At 40.0% G+C, this 16,256-nt stretch overlaps 1 protein-coding gene across 20 annotated transcripts in view; it reads right to left on the bottom strand.

Annotated features, from left to right (window-relative positions):
* Window positions 1–2,741: 2,741 nt before the first annotated feature.
* Window positions 2,742–16,256, bottom strand: part of gphn.L (gephyrin L homeolog) — a 216,335-nt gene continuing 202,820 nt past the window's right edge. For 19 of the 20 annotated variants that reach the window (XM_018229289.2, XM_018229287.2, XM_018229286.2 and 16 more), the window contains 9 exons: window positions 15,944–16,002; window positions 15,578–15,731; window positions 14,576–14,697; window positions 14,108–14,195; window positions 9,830–9,903; window positions 8,222–8,286; window positions 7,139–7,242; window positions 5,868–5,964; window positions 2,742–3,830 (listed from right to left, as the gene is read on the bottom strand). In XM_018229289.2, coding sequence (XP_018084778.1) covers window positions 3,697–3,830; window positions 5,868–5,964; window positions 7,139–7,242; window positions 8,222–8,286; window positions 9,830–9,903; window positions 14,108–14,195; window positions 14,576–14,697; window positions 15,578–15,731; window positions 15,944–16,002 — 897 coding nt within the window. In that variant the 3' untranslated portion in view covers window positions 2,742–3,696. 20 annotated transcript variants of the gene reach the window in all.

Genomic DNA, 16,256 nt, shown 5'->3' on the forward strand with positions numbered 1-16,256 from the left:
GTACAGTATTTGTATTAATACCTGAAAGCAATTGTTTCTAATATAACATATTCAGATAACAAAAATAAGACTAAAGATATAATTCATGAATGCACCTGCAACTGTGGGTAGTCTAAAATAAACATAATGGACAGAGCTTATTGACGCAATTCATTTAGGTACTTGCACACAAACACACTCCTGCACTTGGTTGCCGATCCACTGCCTGTGGCAGCAGTTCCAGGGTTCCCATAGTGGGTTGAGTCAACAGACACACTAGACTCATGCCCAGTGAAATGGATGGAAACGCCATTTTGAATGCACACTACAGAAGTGACGCAACTGCCGTCCGTTTTTAGAGCACAATTGCCGCAGACACAACTTGGAGAGTGCAGTTGTATTCATGCTGGAATTATGGGCAAATGGTGCATTATGGGTACAAAAGATGGAGATTTTCATCCAAAATTACACTTTTCAAATGCGTTTGTGTTTAAAAATGATCCCTTAATGCACATGTAGTTATTGCAATGAAGGTTTATAAGAATGTCTGCCCCGATACCAATGTCCAAAAGACATGTTTCATGTTTGGATGTTTTATAGCCATTTATGGCTTAGTACAGCCCCTTATTTTGCAGAGTATTCTTTAAGCATATACATTTTCTGACTTTATGGGAACTGAAGAGCTTGTTCTTCAAGCTGGCACTATCTTCCAAAAATATTCAAGCACCAATTAACCTCCTTCCCTCCTTATGTAAAGAATATTTGAAGTTGCTGATTGAAGAATAGATGCCTATTTCTAGCCCCTGTCTAATTAAAACCTCAGGAACTGGGCTTTGATGCCAAATTCCTATTACCTCACATTCAGGGAGCAAGTAAGCACAAACGGATTGGAACATAATTTCCACGTTAAACTGAATAAATATCATTTGTTGGTCCTTTGTATATTTTCAAAGCAATATTTTTAAAGCATTACCATCGCAAAAGTTGACATGTACTTCATGCTACATGTTTATGGGTCTATATCAGGGGTCCTCAACCTTTTTTACTTATGAGCAACATTAAGATGTAAAAGGAGTCGGGAAGCAACACAAGCATGAAAAATGTTCCTGGGGGGTGCTAAATAAGGGCTGAGATTAGCTATTTTGTAGCCCCTATGTGGACTGGCGGCATACAAGAGGCTCTATTTGGCAGTACATCTGGTTTTTATACAACCAAAACTTGCCTCCAAGCCAGAATTTCAAAAATAAGTGCCTTTGCAGCCACTGGGAGCAACGTGTTCCTCGCGAGCCACTGGTTGAGGATCACTGGTATACTGTATATCTTCATCATCCAAAATCTACTTACACCCCTGCTTATATGACAGAGTTGCCGCTGTGTCCAACCACAACATTTCAAGTCATGTCTTTCATTCTCTTCATATACTCAACTTATACTATGCAGGGCTGGGAACTATGTAGTTAAGTTGCTTAAATGGAAATAATAACCAACATCTTCATTAAGTGGAGCAAGGTATTGACACTCCTGGAAAGAATGGCAGGCCAAGTGTAAAACCTGTAAGGCAGGGGACGTTGATGATGAGCAGGATCAACCCAAACCCAACCCTGACTCACTGCTTCCTAACCCACGCACAACCCAGACTGAAGTTCTCTTCTACTATATGACCTGCATATAGGTGGAACCAACCAACATAGGGGAGATCGCTATTATATCACTAAGGGGTAGGGACCCTGCTTGAATTTTGATCCGTTCATTGCCAAACCAGCACCTTGGCCTCAACCCCAGGTAAGACAGAGGAACCTGCAGCTTTAGGGTTAACCTACTCATCACTAGTTGGCAGGTCACAAGGTTATTTGCAGGCTAACAATGCACCTATGGGAGAGGGTTGCTGAGAAATGGAATTCTGGAAAGGTGATTGAGCGGATTAGGAAATACCTATTGCATAGAGCAGGGATCCCCAACCTTTTGAACCCGTGAGCAACATTCAGATGTTAAAGGAGTTGGGGAGCAATGCTAGCATGAAAAATGTTCTTGGGTGCCAAATAAGTGCTGTGGTTGGCCATTTGGTAAATCCTAGATGTACTGTCAACCTACTTAAGGCTCTGTTTGGCAGAATATGTGGTTTATATGCAATTAAAAACTTGCCTACAAGTCAGTAATTCAAACACAAGTGCTTAATTTGAGGCCACTGGGAGCAAAAACCAAGCAGTTGGAGAGCAACATGTTGCTCATAAGCTACTGGTTGGGGATCACTGGCATACTGCATTCCTGCACCATCTCTGTACACTAGATGGCACACACAGGTAAAAATACACGCCAGAAATTTTTAGTCATCTTTCAAAGCTTTTTTTGTTTGATTACACTCTGAAGCCTGGGGCAGGGCTGCTCAATGAACAGATCTTGGGTTTGATCTGACACACAAAAATGATTTTGTGCAGTTCGTGACTTGCCCGAGAGCACAGCAGCCTTTCAGCTGGCAAAGACATCAGTGCTAGAACCAGAAGGCCTGGCTTGATGCCCACTCGAAATCCAAGCTCCTTTCTGTTCTTCGGGCACCACATATTAAATCATATCAGGGAATTTCTGCATCTTCTGAGACTTCTGCACTTGCACCAATCTAGATATAACAATAAGCGAGAGCAGCCGTATTTACAACATCCGCCACAATGCCTTGGCAAGTAACCTCTCGGAACAGCTGCCGCAGAACGAAAATTAAAGGCGGGGGTGGAAAGAAAAAAAAAAAAAAAAAAGGAACAGATTTTCCATTTTTTAAAATAATGATCAAGGATTTAATTAATCTTGTTTCAATATCATTACAGAAAATGTTATGGTACAGAGTTCTTCAATATTTTCTTTGCTTTTTTTTTTTTTTTTAATTTCCTATTGAATGCTGGTACACTGTTATCTGTACAAGATCAGTTTTTGATATTTTTTTTTCTGTACATTTTTTTTTTAAATGTATTGGTTAAAAAGGCTGTCAGCACTTAAGGAAGCAATTTTTTTGTTTATTTTTATTTAAAGAAAAGGTATTGAGAGTTACTGCCCAATAGTAGTGAGCTGAGCGAGGATCGCGAGCCTTGCCTTTCCTTGCTGGCAAGGTGGCGCCCCTCCGATCCGGAGTTTTTCGAATTTGGCACTGTGCACACCAACACAATTAACAAGATTAAGAACAAGCAGAGCGCTCTCTTGTGAAGCAGTTATGAAGCATACTGATAAGGGAAGGAGCAGTGTAATCTAAGCTAGTATAAAGTAAGCAGACAGCCTTGTTTAAGAGCTTCGTTATTTTGTATTTTAAGGATGAGAGAAACACAAGTTTTGCAGGCATCTACTGCTGTCTACTAAAAGCTACTGCTATCCGACCTAGCATTTTAACACACAAAGCAATTGCAATGACGGAAAAGGTTGCCTTGATATAATCAGAATAAAGGTTGGGTTTTTTTTTTTATAAGAGGGTTTTTTTTTAATTTGATTTTTTTCTTTTTTTTTTGGAAAAAGATATTTTTTTTTCTTTTTCAGATTTTTTTTCTCCTCCTCCTCCGAAGTCATATATATATTTTTTTCCTCCGAAATTTAGTTCGAGATGTCGACTATACTGATCATCTTTATCCAGATTCCCCCCCCCAAAAAAAATAAAAGACTAGCTGTGCCGTTGCATATTACAGGATACAGTCAATGATATGTGGACATGCATCAGAGCTTCCCCCTCGCCCGCGGGCGTCATCATAGCCTTCCGATAACCATGACGTCTACCACCTCTCCCTTGTGAAGTTCCACATACTGCTCTGTCTTTGGAGGTAGCATCAAAAGTCCATTGGCACTGCGCATACTCATCAGACGACTGCTCATCTGATTTCCTGTGTGAGCGAAAGAAAAAGGGGAAAAGTCACAACACCGCTCCATTTTTATTGCTTCAATGGGACAAGGCTAGAGATCAGAGAGCTCTTACTCTTAGTTAATGTTCCGTGAGCATAAAAACAGCACTAGCCAGTAAAATACCAGCCAAGGCCGGGACAATTTATATAAATCAGTAATAACTAGTTCTCCGCCATCTGCCTTCCTGCTTGCCTCACATTGCCTCTCCCAGCTCCACCTCTAGCCCACCAAATGCATGGTCCCGCCCCCATGTCATGGACCCGCCCCTCAGAATCAGGCCCCACCTGGCCCATAAAGAATGTTAAAAAAAGTGGCAACCCTAACAGCACTGCCCCAGTCATGGAATTTCAAAGGAATTTATGGGTCATATATGTTCCTCCCAAGGGCAAGGGCAAGTGCTCCGGGGAACAGGAGTGAGCCCCCTAGTGCTCATCTAGAAAGCACACTCAACCCAGGGAAAGATATACTGAACTCTAACACGAGGAGCAGAGTGCAGAACCAGGAGCCACTCACAAAAAAAAGTGCCTACCACACAGCACTCTATTCCAGGGGCTGGCGTCAGGGCCATACACCAAAAGCAGAATGCAGTGTGCAAATTGCAAAAATGACACACTACCAGGCCTGGACTAGCAATCTGTGGGTTCTGGCAAATGCCAGGGGGGCTACTGAAAATTCCCATAGACAGTCACTATTTAGTGGGCTGGTGGAGGACTATTTGGGCCTTTGAGTACTTGGAATGCCAGGGCCTATTTTGACTCCCAGTCCAGACCTGCACACTGCATTCTTGAACATAAACAACCCCTGATATTTTATCGACGTTCAACTGAGAGATTATACACGTTGTATGACTCTCCGTCAGAGAAGTGTGTATGTTGGATAATTCTAGGGCTGCGGGTTGTACACAAACAAGTGGTAAAACAGACATTATTAATGCCAATAAGAGGATGGGAACCTGGAAGACTGCAGGATATGGAAACAGAGAATACCAAGGGCATCCTAGTCTTTTATTTGACTCAACACGTAACATTTAAAGAAATTGTTTAGTATAAAAATAAAAACTGGGTAAATAGTAGGGATGCACCGAATCCACTAGTTTGGATTCCGCCGAACCCCCGAATCCTTTGCGAGAGATTCAGCCGAATACCGAACCGAATCTGCATCCTAATTTGCATATGCAAATTAGGAGTGGAAGGGGAAAACATTTTTTACTTCCTTGTTTTGTGACAAAAAGTCACGTGATTTCCCTCCCCTCTCCTAATTTGCATATGCAAAATAGGATGCGGATTTGGTTTGGTCGGGCAGACGGATTCGGCCGAATCCGAATCCTGCTGAAAAAGGCTGAATCCCGAACCGAATCCTCAATTCGGTGCATCCCTAGTAAATAGATAAACTGTGCAAAATAAAAAAATGTTTCTAATATAGTTAGTTAGCCAAAAATGTAATGTATAAAGGCTGGAGTGACTGGATGTCTAAAATAATAGCTTTGCAGATCTCTTGGTTTCCACTGAATTAAAGGGGGGCCACAAGGGTCATAACTGTTGCTTTTGAATCTGAGCTGAATGCTGAGGATCAATTGCAAACTCACTGAAAAGTTATGTCTCATGTGGCCCCCCTTCAAGTTGCTGACTAACTCCGAGTTAAAGAGCGGAAAAGCAGAAAGTAGTGTTCTGGCTATTATGTTACACATCCAGTCACTTCAGCCTTTATACATTACATTTTTGGCTAACTAACTATATTAGAAACATTTTTTATTTTGCACAGCCTCTTTTCCCAGTTTTTATTTTTACACCGAACTGTTAAGCTTTTTTTTTTTTTTTTCTCCAGTTTGAGGTCCCAGAATGTACGCACAGCTTATGGGTCACTCCTCCTTTTACTCCACTGTTACTTGGCACAGTGAATGGAGACAAACCCTTTAACACACACAGCTGCATGCACAGATATCTATTAGAGTGTAGCAAGATGCAGTGATTCCTTGTTGGATCAGGGCTCTGTGAGCCAAAGAAATGGCTCCTACTTACCTGTACTCTGTGCCCAAGGCAGTGGCTCTTGGTGATGCCAAGTCAATATGCAGCGATGGTATTCTGGGCGTGGATCTAACTTCACATCACACGATAACTGCGGGGGAGACACAGAAGACAAGATAAGGAAACAAAGTAAACGGGAACAAATGATTCCATAAAGGGAAATGTAACAGATCCCACCACTTCCTGCTGATCCACCTTTGCTCAGACACAAATCCATATGCCGGCCAATCCAGCTGTTGTATTTTAAGGCTGATAGGGGATGCTGGGAGTTGTACATCAATAACACTACTACTACTACTACTACTACTACTACTACTACTACTACTACTACTGATATCTGCATGATGTTACTGCAGGGAGTCAGCTCCTCTATCCTTCAGTGGGGTAACAACAGCCCTCTAATCTGGTAACTGCTTGATAACATTAAAGGGATACTGTCATGGGGAAAAAAAAATTCAAAATGCATCAATTACAGTAATAGTGCTGATCCAGCAGAATTCTGCACTGAAATGCATTTCTCAAAAGAGCAAACAGATTTTTTTTATATTTAATTTTGAACTCTGACATGGGGCTAGACATATTGTCAGTTTCCAGAGTGCCCCCAGTCATGTGACTTGTGCTCTAATAAACTTCAGTCACTCTTTATTGCTGTAATGCAAGTTGGAGTGATATCACCCTCCTCTCCCCCCCCCCAGCAGCCTAACAACAATACAATGGGAAGGTAACCAGATAGCAGCCCCCTAACACAAGCTAACAGCTCCCGGGTAGATATATGAACAGCACTTAATAGTAAAATCCAGATCCCTCTGTGACGCATTCAGTTACATTGAATAGGAGAAACAACAGCCTGCCAGAAAGCAGTTCCATCCTAAGTGCTGGCTCTTTCTGAAAGCACATGACCAGGCAAAATGTCCTGAGATGCACCTATACACCGATATTACAACTTGAAAAAAATACACTTGCTGTTTCAGGAATTAAATTTTATATTGTAGAGTGAATTATTTGCATTGTAAACAGTGTCATTTAGCTGCTGAAGATAATAACGATGAACATCTCTACACCAACTAGGCTTGTATACAGAAATCCGTGAAGAAGCAGTTTACCCAGAATCCCAGTGTGATGTAAAATAGATTATTGGATGGTGGAAAGTTTTTAGCAGGCAGTGCATACACCCGACAGGTGGCCGCCATTACGGTCATTAATAAAAGAGAAAGTACATGTTACCACTGATATTATCTGCCCCTGCTAGACGGCAGAAGGATTACCCTGGCTTTGATGATTGTAGGTCTTGGATCCAGGATTCCCTGCATCTTTCTTAGTGCTGGTACAACAAAGAGATTACAGGTAACGACTGCTGACACAGGGTTTCCTGCAAAGAGGAGAAACCAGAGAAATGTTAAAATCCACTGTCAGTGTCAAAGAATAATTCAGGTTCACTACCAAATTCTAAATAGGAATATGTGTGCAAATGATTTCACTTTATCTATGTTTTATATATTTCTAGAGTTGCCACCTGGCTGATTTTTAAGGGGCTGTACAGTAAAAACCTCCTGTCCCAGATTTAGCACCATAACATTATAACCCTGCCCCCTACTCTCAAATGTCCCAACCCCAACTCTCAAATGTCCCACCCCCAACTCTCAAATGTCCCACCCCCCAATGTAAGCGCATTGCTCACTACGTCATCATCTCACTTGCTGTGAAATAATTTAAAACATGTAAATAATTCGATTTCGTCAAATAAGAAGGCCAATAGCAACTTACTATGTAATAAGTTATTGTGTAATGACAAAGTGTTAATCATACTGAAAGGTTATTTTAAGGTGAATTTTTCTTTTTAAAGGGATTTTCACCTTGGCGTTAACTTTTACTATGATGTAGAGAGTGATATTCTGACAATTTGCAATTGGTTTAATTTTTTATTCCTAGATTTTGAGTTATTCAGCAGCTCTCCAATTAGCATTTTCAGCAATATGGCTGCTAGGGTCCAAATTACCCTAGCGACCATACATTTGTTTCAATAAGAGCCTGGAATTTGAATAGGGGAGAGTCCAAATAGAAAGATGAGTGATAAAAAGTAGCAATAACAATCAATTTGTAGCCTTCATAGCATTTGTTCTTAAGTGGGGTCAATGACCCCTTTTGAAGGCTGGGAAGATTCAGAAGAAGAAGTCAAATAACACGAAAACTATAAAAAATGAAGACCAATTGAAAAATTGCTTAGAATTGGCCATTCTATGACATACTAAAAGTTAACAGAAAGGTGAACCATCCCTTTACTTCTCTGGAATTCTCTCAGGCTTTGATATTCTAATCTGTTTCAGTGGACACAGGTGATGACAACATACCTGGGAGTGCAAATATAATTTTCCTTACACCATCAATGTCCATGGTTGCGAAGGTGGTCGGCAAGCTGCAAGACAAGTGACAGTTGTTAGTTAGCTTTGATCTGTCTGATGCAGGTAAAGTCTCTGATTGGCCGATAGGGGTTACTACGCCAGGCCAAATATGCACAAAAATCTGTGAATGAGCAGAAGTGCAATGGAAAAGTTGCAAGCAGTGAGCTATATAAGGTAGTATTATTATGCCTTTATTATTATGCCTGATAGTGTTGCAGCACAGAGGCCAAATATTGCAAAGTCACTAAAGGCAAGAGGGCACTTGCTTCTGTCTCCTGTTTAATATCAAATGAGCTGATAGTAAGGATATAAACTAATAATAATAATAAGGATATGAAATGATGTCCAATGATGTGACCCCCCAATAGTAAAACTTTCAGTGCCCCCCTAACAGCATGGATATCAGTGACCCCAAAAGGCAAGACTTTCAGTGACCCCCAATAGCAACACTATCAGTGACCCCCAATAGCAACACTATCAGTGACCCCAAAAGGCAAGACTATAGCAAGACTATCAGTGAAATCAGCCCCAGAATCAGTGAAACACTAAGTGCCCAAAAGGCAGAGAAATTCCAAAGCAAAGACTATCCCCAATAGCAAACAAAGAGATCAGAGACAATCAGTGACCCCCCAATAGCAAGATATCACCCCAAACAGGCAAGACTATCAGTGAATCCCAAATAGAAAATCTGACCAAAATAGCAGTGACCCCCCAATAGCCAAGCTATCATGTCAGACCCCCAATAGGCACTATCAGTGACCCCAAAGCAAAACAATCAGTGACCCCAATAGCAAGACTATCAAGTGAGCATCACAATAGCAACACTATCAGTGACCCCAAAAGGCAAGACTATCAGTAACCCCCAATAGCAAGACTATCAGTGACCCCAAAAGGCAAGACTATCAGTGACCCCCAATAGCAAGACTATCAGTGACCCCCAATAGCAAGACTATCAGTGACCCCCAATAGCAAAACAATCAGTGACCCCCAATAGCAAGACTGTCATTGACCCCCAATAGCAAGACTATCAGTGACCCCAAAAGGCAAGACTATCAGTGACCCCCAATAGCAAAACAATCAATGACCCCCAATAGAAAGACTGTCATTGACCCCCAATAGCAAGACTATCAGTGACCCCAAAAGGCAAGACTATCAGTGACCCCCAATAGCAAGACGATCAGTGACCCCAGTAGCAACACTATCAGTGACCCCCAATAGCAACACTATCAGTGACCCCAATAGCAAGACTATGAGTGACCCCCAATAGCGGGACTATCAGTGACCCCCAATAGTAGAACATAAATGTAAGTAAAAGAACCCCACAACACACAGCCCCAGTTTGTTATTATTACTATACTATGACCCCAAATAGTTAGAATACAGTATCCTCCGATTATGACAATATAAAAAAACTCAATATAGTGATAAAATTGGTGACTTCTCCATTGTGACAATAAAGAACTCCCAACAGAAAGTATATTAGTACATTAGTACATTAGTGCCTCCAACAGTAACAATATCACTGACCCTGATAGTAAGCCACAATGAAACTCTTACCCTGGCTTCATAAATACTCGACCAAAATGGATTTGTGCATGGAGATCAATATCCAGGACCTGCTTAAGGTAATCCTGTACAGAGAGAATATCAGATTATCAGCGATAGCAGCAATGTGCTGTCACAGGTTCTTCCCACAAAGTGGGCCAATAATATAAAAATATCTAAGATAAGATACCATAATAAATTAGTACAATATTCCCTTGGAATTAGAAGGAAAAAAGTCAATAGAGATTACAGAGCTGCACTGGTAACACAATTATGGGATCAATTATCTGGAAAATTAGGAGTTTAAAGGTTTTCTGAAATTTGAAGGATCTTTCCTAGATCTGATTAAACATTAAAAAAACACAAATACAATGGTTCTGCCATCGACATGATCACACGGCTGAGCACAATGAGAGTTATTAATTCCCAATGCAAATCAAATACTGTACGAGGTTATCAGTTTAGATAATTATTTTCTTTACAGTGTGGAAATTGCTAAATCTGAATACAGGCATGGGACCTGTTATCCAGAATGATTTGGACCTAGGGTTTTCTGGATAATGGACCTTTCCGTAATTTGGATCTTCATACCACTACTGGGAAATCATGTAAATATTAAATAAACCAAATAGGCTGGATTTGTTTCCATTAAGGATTAATTACATCTCAAGATGGACATAGATGCAAAGATACTATCGCACGAAAGAAGATTTGTACGATTTTCAGATTGTGTGTGGATTGTCCCGACATTTTTCGTACCATGTCGATCGGTCGTTCAGTCGATCAGACAGATTAAAAGATTTTTGCATTGCCGATATCAATAGGAGACTGTCACTACTATTTGTCAGCCATAACTTTCGTATTTCGTAAAATGTCTCATTAATTAGGACCTCATGGGGCCCCTATACCTCCTAAGCCCCTCCCCCCTATAATCACAGGGTCTGCTTCCTCTATAGTTACAGCCCGACCACAATTAAGCAATTAGTTCTACATGCCAAAACCTGTTCAACTCATTCTCTACTATACTGTTGCCCCATGCCCATGAAATACCTTTCAAACCAAGGCTGTGTGCTACATAAACTTGGAGAACAACAGTGACACTGGTGGAGTCAAGAAAATACATCAAATCTGCTCTTAATTGGATTTGGGCAGACCCGATTTAGATAAAGAAAAAGTCTCACATGTCCGCGCTCAAGAGGCCACTCCTCCATTGTGCCCATTCTAAACATTCTTGCTGGTCTCCATTCCAGTGGACATCATGTATTAGAGGTTTGGTTTTTGAGAAAACCATTCTACACGTGTAGAATAAAACCACGTGGGTGATTAAAAACAACAAACAGACATCCATTACAGATGTACTCCTACCCTATGACACGTTTGGTCACCTGACGCATTTCATGCCTCTTACTGGCACTTCATCAGAGGTGAGGTCACAGGAAATCCTGTCCCTTTTATACATGTGTTCATTAAAATAATCTCAATTTAAAAAAAGAAAAGCAAAAAACATATATTTGCTTATTACAAGTCATATCAGTCACAACAGATGTTATTATAATTTAGAGATATTAATCCGTGCACACTTGTAAAAGATGTCCAATATTATCCACTTGTGTGGTATTATGCATACATTAAGGCTGGAAAAAACATGTTAATTCCCAGTCATTATTGAGACCAAGTGGATGCTGTGTCTTTAAAGTGAATATCCAATTGGTTTCTCTTTGATCAATTATTCTCTTAATGTCGCCTCCACGTGGTCCCAATTTCACACTTTCTATGCCTTGGAATTTAATCTAGTTGAAATCGCCCCCCATGTTTATGCATGATATGTTTACCTATGGCCAATGTTCTCTTATTTGAGGAATTGAATTCTTCTATTTTATCCAAATCTATGGGTGTAAGGCGCTCTCTTGCCCTCTCTTTGAATGATCTGTATGTTCTACCTGCATACTGTACACCACAATTGCAGGTTGCTAGGTAGATAACACCTCTTGAGTCACAACTTTTTATAGGAAAGGTCTCTCCTGATGATGTACTCTTAAAGAAGCCTTGAACTAATATATGTTTGCACACTTTGCATCTATTCTTCCCACACTTAAATGATCCTTGCTTTGCTAACCAATTTTTCTTTGCTTCTAATTGTCTATTTTTAGGTCGGTATAGACTGGGCAACACTCCACCGGAGATGGTCCTGCCCTGTCTAAACACACACTTCAAATTTCCCAACATTCCACTGTCCAACAAAGGATCAATCCCCAAAATATCCAATCCCTTGTCAATGACTTCTCCCATTTCATCAGACTGGTCACTACACTTGGCAACAAAGTACATACTGGGTCTATCTTGTTTTTTATTGGCATTTTTATTCAGTTTATTCCTCTTATTATCTCTACTCTCCAGAGGGTATAATAATTCTTGTTTGGAGGTACTTACCGCCCTTTCATATGCCTTTTTTATTACAGTAACATCATAATTTCTCTCAACCAATTTGTCCCACAGTAACATCGCCTGGTTCTGGAAGGCATCCCACGTGGTGCATATGCATCTGAGCCGCAGGAATTGCCCCACTGGGATGCCCCCCATAACAGGGCGAGTATGGCAGCTATCTGCTCTCAGCAGTGCATTCCTAGCTATTGGTTTTACATAAAGATCATATCTAATTTCAACAACATTTGTTCCTTCTAACGTGATGTCTAAAAAATCTATCCTCTTGTTATGGGCTGTATGGGTAAAGCATAAATTGCAATCATTTTGGTTACAATATTTCAAAAATGTAACAGTCTCATATTGGGTACCGCCCCAGGTGAATATTAGATCATCTATGAAGGATCATCTATGTAGGTTATAATTTTGTGTCTGTAAGGGTTTCCACATCCATAGACGTGGCACCACTCCCACCAACCCATGACTAGGTTGGCATATGTGGGGGCAAATTTTGCCCCCATAGCGGTGCCACATCTCTGGAGGTAGAATACCCCGTCAAACATGAAAAAATTGTGTTTTAACAGATATTCAATACTTAATAATATAAACTCCTGTGTGAAGTCATCATATAGTTCAGAGTACCGTAACCATAACTCGCAGTCCTACAGCATGTTCAATGCTAGTGTATAATGAGGTTACATCTAGCGTTAACCAACTATAACTCTCTTTCCATTCAACATTTTGTACTATTTGTAAATATTGTCCTGTGTCTCTCAAGTACGACGCTAGAGCTTTTACAATGGGTTGTAACATATTATCAATTATGTAAGATCATTTTTCATAAAAATCCATCTATACCTGAAATAATCGGTCTCCCTTTTATATCCTCAAGCCCTTTGTGGACCTTTGGTAATATATGAAAAATGGGTATCTTAGGGGTATTAACCACTATATCATTAAATTGATCTTCAATAAAGACTTTCGGTATTACACCATAATGAAAAATTTGTTTCAACAGGATTTATAGTCATTGGTAGGGTTATACTGTAGGGGTTGATAAGTTTCATTATCATCTAATTGTCGAGAACATTCCTTAAAATAATCCAGTCTATTCATTATTACTACTGAACCTCCTTTGTCAGAATCTTTGATGATGATATCCAAATTTTCCTTCAATTGTTTCAGTGCCATACGTTCAGCTTTATTTAGATTATCACCTTTCCTCTTACTTTTGTCTTTTGTTTTCTGAGCCAGTGTAATAAGATCCTGTTCCACAAGTTTCTGAAATAGTTCTATATTCTGTCCTCTATTAGAAACCGGATAAAAGGAAGAGGAGGAAGGTACCTTTAAATTACTTGGGGAAATATTAAGATATCTAGCCCTGTCTAGATTCGTGTCTATAGTGTTGCAGTGCTCAATGAAAAACAGATTAATATCTCTAAATTTTGATAACATCTGTTGTGACTGATATGACTTGTAATAAGCAAATATATGTTTTTTGCTTTTTTTTTTTAAATTGAGACAATTTTAATGAACACAGGTATATAAGGTACAGGATTTCCTGTGATCTCACCTCTGATGAAGTGCCAGAAAGAGGCATGAAACGCGTCAGGTGACCAAACATGTCATAGGGTAGGAGCACATCTGTAATGGATGTCGGTTTGTTGTTTTTAATCACCTAAATAAAGCTGGATTTTTGATTTTATTCTACACGTGTGGAATGGTTTTCTCAACCACCAGACCCGATTTAGGCCTTTAGTTGGCCTTTGAACCTTACACTGTGGGGAACTGAACTCAGAAGCTCCTGAATAATTGGACGCTAGAAAATAGCTCCATCCCCGTACAACGAGAAGATGTAGTAATGCTTACCTTCTCCCCCATGGATACACCTCCTGATGTGATGATAACATCGGCACGGCTTATACCTTCATTTAAGGCATTTAACAGGTCATCTGGGCTGTAAAGATAAGAAACAACACAGCAATAAACTAGAAGTATATTACCGTGTATGCAGCTAACTGAACTCAAACAGCAAATAGTGTGGTGTTTAATAGTGATGGGCGAATTTGCGCCGTTTCGCTTCACCGAAAAATTCGAAACAGCGAAAAATTTGCGAAACAGCAGGCGTTTTTTTGAATTTTTGCGGGCGTTTCGCGAATTTATTCACTGGCGGTGAATCGCGTAAATTCGCTGCGAATTCGCGCCTGGCGAATAAATTCGCCCATCACTAGTGTTTAAGAATGGAATGGCTTAGAGAAGCAGCAGGAACTTGGTCTTGTGCTGCTGAAGAAGAATATGACTGGTGCCAGCCTTTTACGCTGGTATATAGTTTCTTACTTGTCTCCCACAATCCCCAGGTTGATGGTTGGGTAGCCGTGTTCCTGAATTGTTGCTAATAGTGTAGACCGGTTGCTGTCACGGATTTTCCCTGGCAAGAGGTCATCTTCAGGATTCAAGAGCTACAAAGAACAATGGAGATGTCAGGTGCTGTTGCACTGTATATGGGTTACAGTGATGGGAAAACATGTTTTTTTTCAAAGCGCATCAATTTAATAGTGCTGCCCAGCAGACATCTGCACTGAAATCAATTTTCCAAAAGGGCAAACTGTTTTTTCTATATTTAATTTTAAAATCTGACATGGGGCTAGATATTTCGTCAGTTGCCCTGCTGCCCCAAGTCATGTGACTTGTGCTCTGATAAAATTCAGTCACTCTTTACTGCTGTACTGCAAGTTGGAGTGATATCTCTCCTCCCTTTCCCCCCAACAGAACAATGGGAAGGTAACCAGATAGTAGCTCCCTGATTAAAGATAACAGTTCCCTGGTAGATTAGCATTCAAAAGTAAAAATCCAGGTCCCACTGCAACACCTTTGTTACATTTAGCAGAAGAAACAACAGCCTGTCAGAAAGCAGTTCCATCCTAAAGTGCTGGCTCTTTCTGAAAGCACATGACCAAGCAAAATGACCTTAGATACTTGCCTACACTCCAAAATTTCAAATAAAAAAATACACTTATTGGTTCAGGAATGAAATTTTAAATGGTAGAGTGAATTATTTAAAGTGTAAACAGTGTAATTTAGAAATAAAAACTACACCATAAAAATCATTATAGAATCCCATTAAGTCAGACAAATTATGAGCTGACAGATTTATCAAATACTTGGGACTTCATGTAGACTTCCTTAGAATAGCATACTTGTTGCTTTATTTAGTGCTTTTGGGAACTGTTTGACTTTACTTGAACCTACTATTTGCTTTAAAAATATACATTCAATAATATACTCCTGCATACATCTAAAAATACATATATCATAAACCTACTGGAGCAAAAGACAAACCTCATTTCCCGTTGACATTACAGCAACCACTGGAAATTTGTGGACTTCCACTTCTGTGACACCAACAGTTGCTAGCAGGCCGATTTCTGAAGGACCCATATGGGTGCCCTTCGCCAGGACGCACTCTCCTCTTTTAATGTCATGGCCAATTGGTCTAAAAGTACAAGAAAAAAAACACACTGAGCCCACTTTGCTAAAAAGTACACATCAGGCACAAATATAAAAATTATTTGTTGATGTATATGTCAATGTTCTCCTGTATTCAGAAAAAAACCCATAAAATGAAGCCTTGACCTTTATTTCCCTTTAAAGTTACTTTTATTTTTTTACATTTTTGAATCATTTTCCCATTGTGAAAACCCTTACCTGATATCTTGGCCTGGACGAGCCTGCACTAAGATACGTACTTCCAACTCCTCTGTTCCCTACAAAATAATACAAAACACCATGCAATTAAACTCGGTTGGTTGCCTTAAATCTGTAATACAGATATCTAAGCAGAGAACAGTCCTCTGGCAACAGATTGATTAAGTTGGACCAAGTAGGTTCCTCCAATGATCTTCTTCAAGATTTACATTATTATAATAAGGTCTATGGGGCTATTCATATAACTTTGTCCCAGTTCTCTACTGTTCCAATGATACAGCTGCAACATACCATTTAAAGGATACGTAAACCA

Source organism: Xenopus laevis, chromosome 8L, assembly GCF_017654675.1.
Source record: "Xenopus laevis strain J_2021 chromosome 8L, Xenopus_laevis_v10.1, whole genome shotgun sequence".
NCBI lineage: Eukaryota > Metazoa > Chordata > Amphibia > Anura > Pipidae > Xenopus > Xenopus laevis.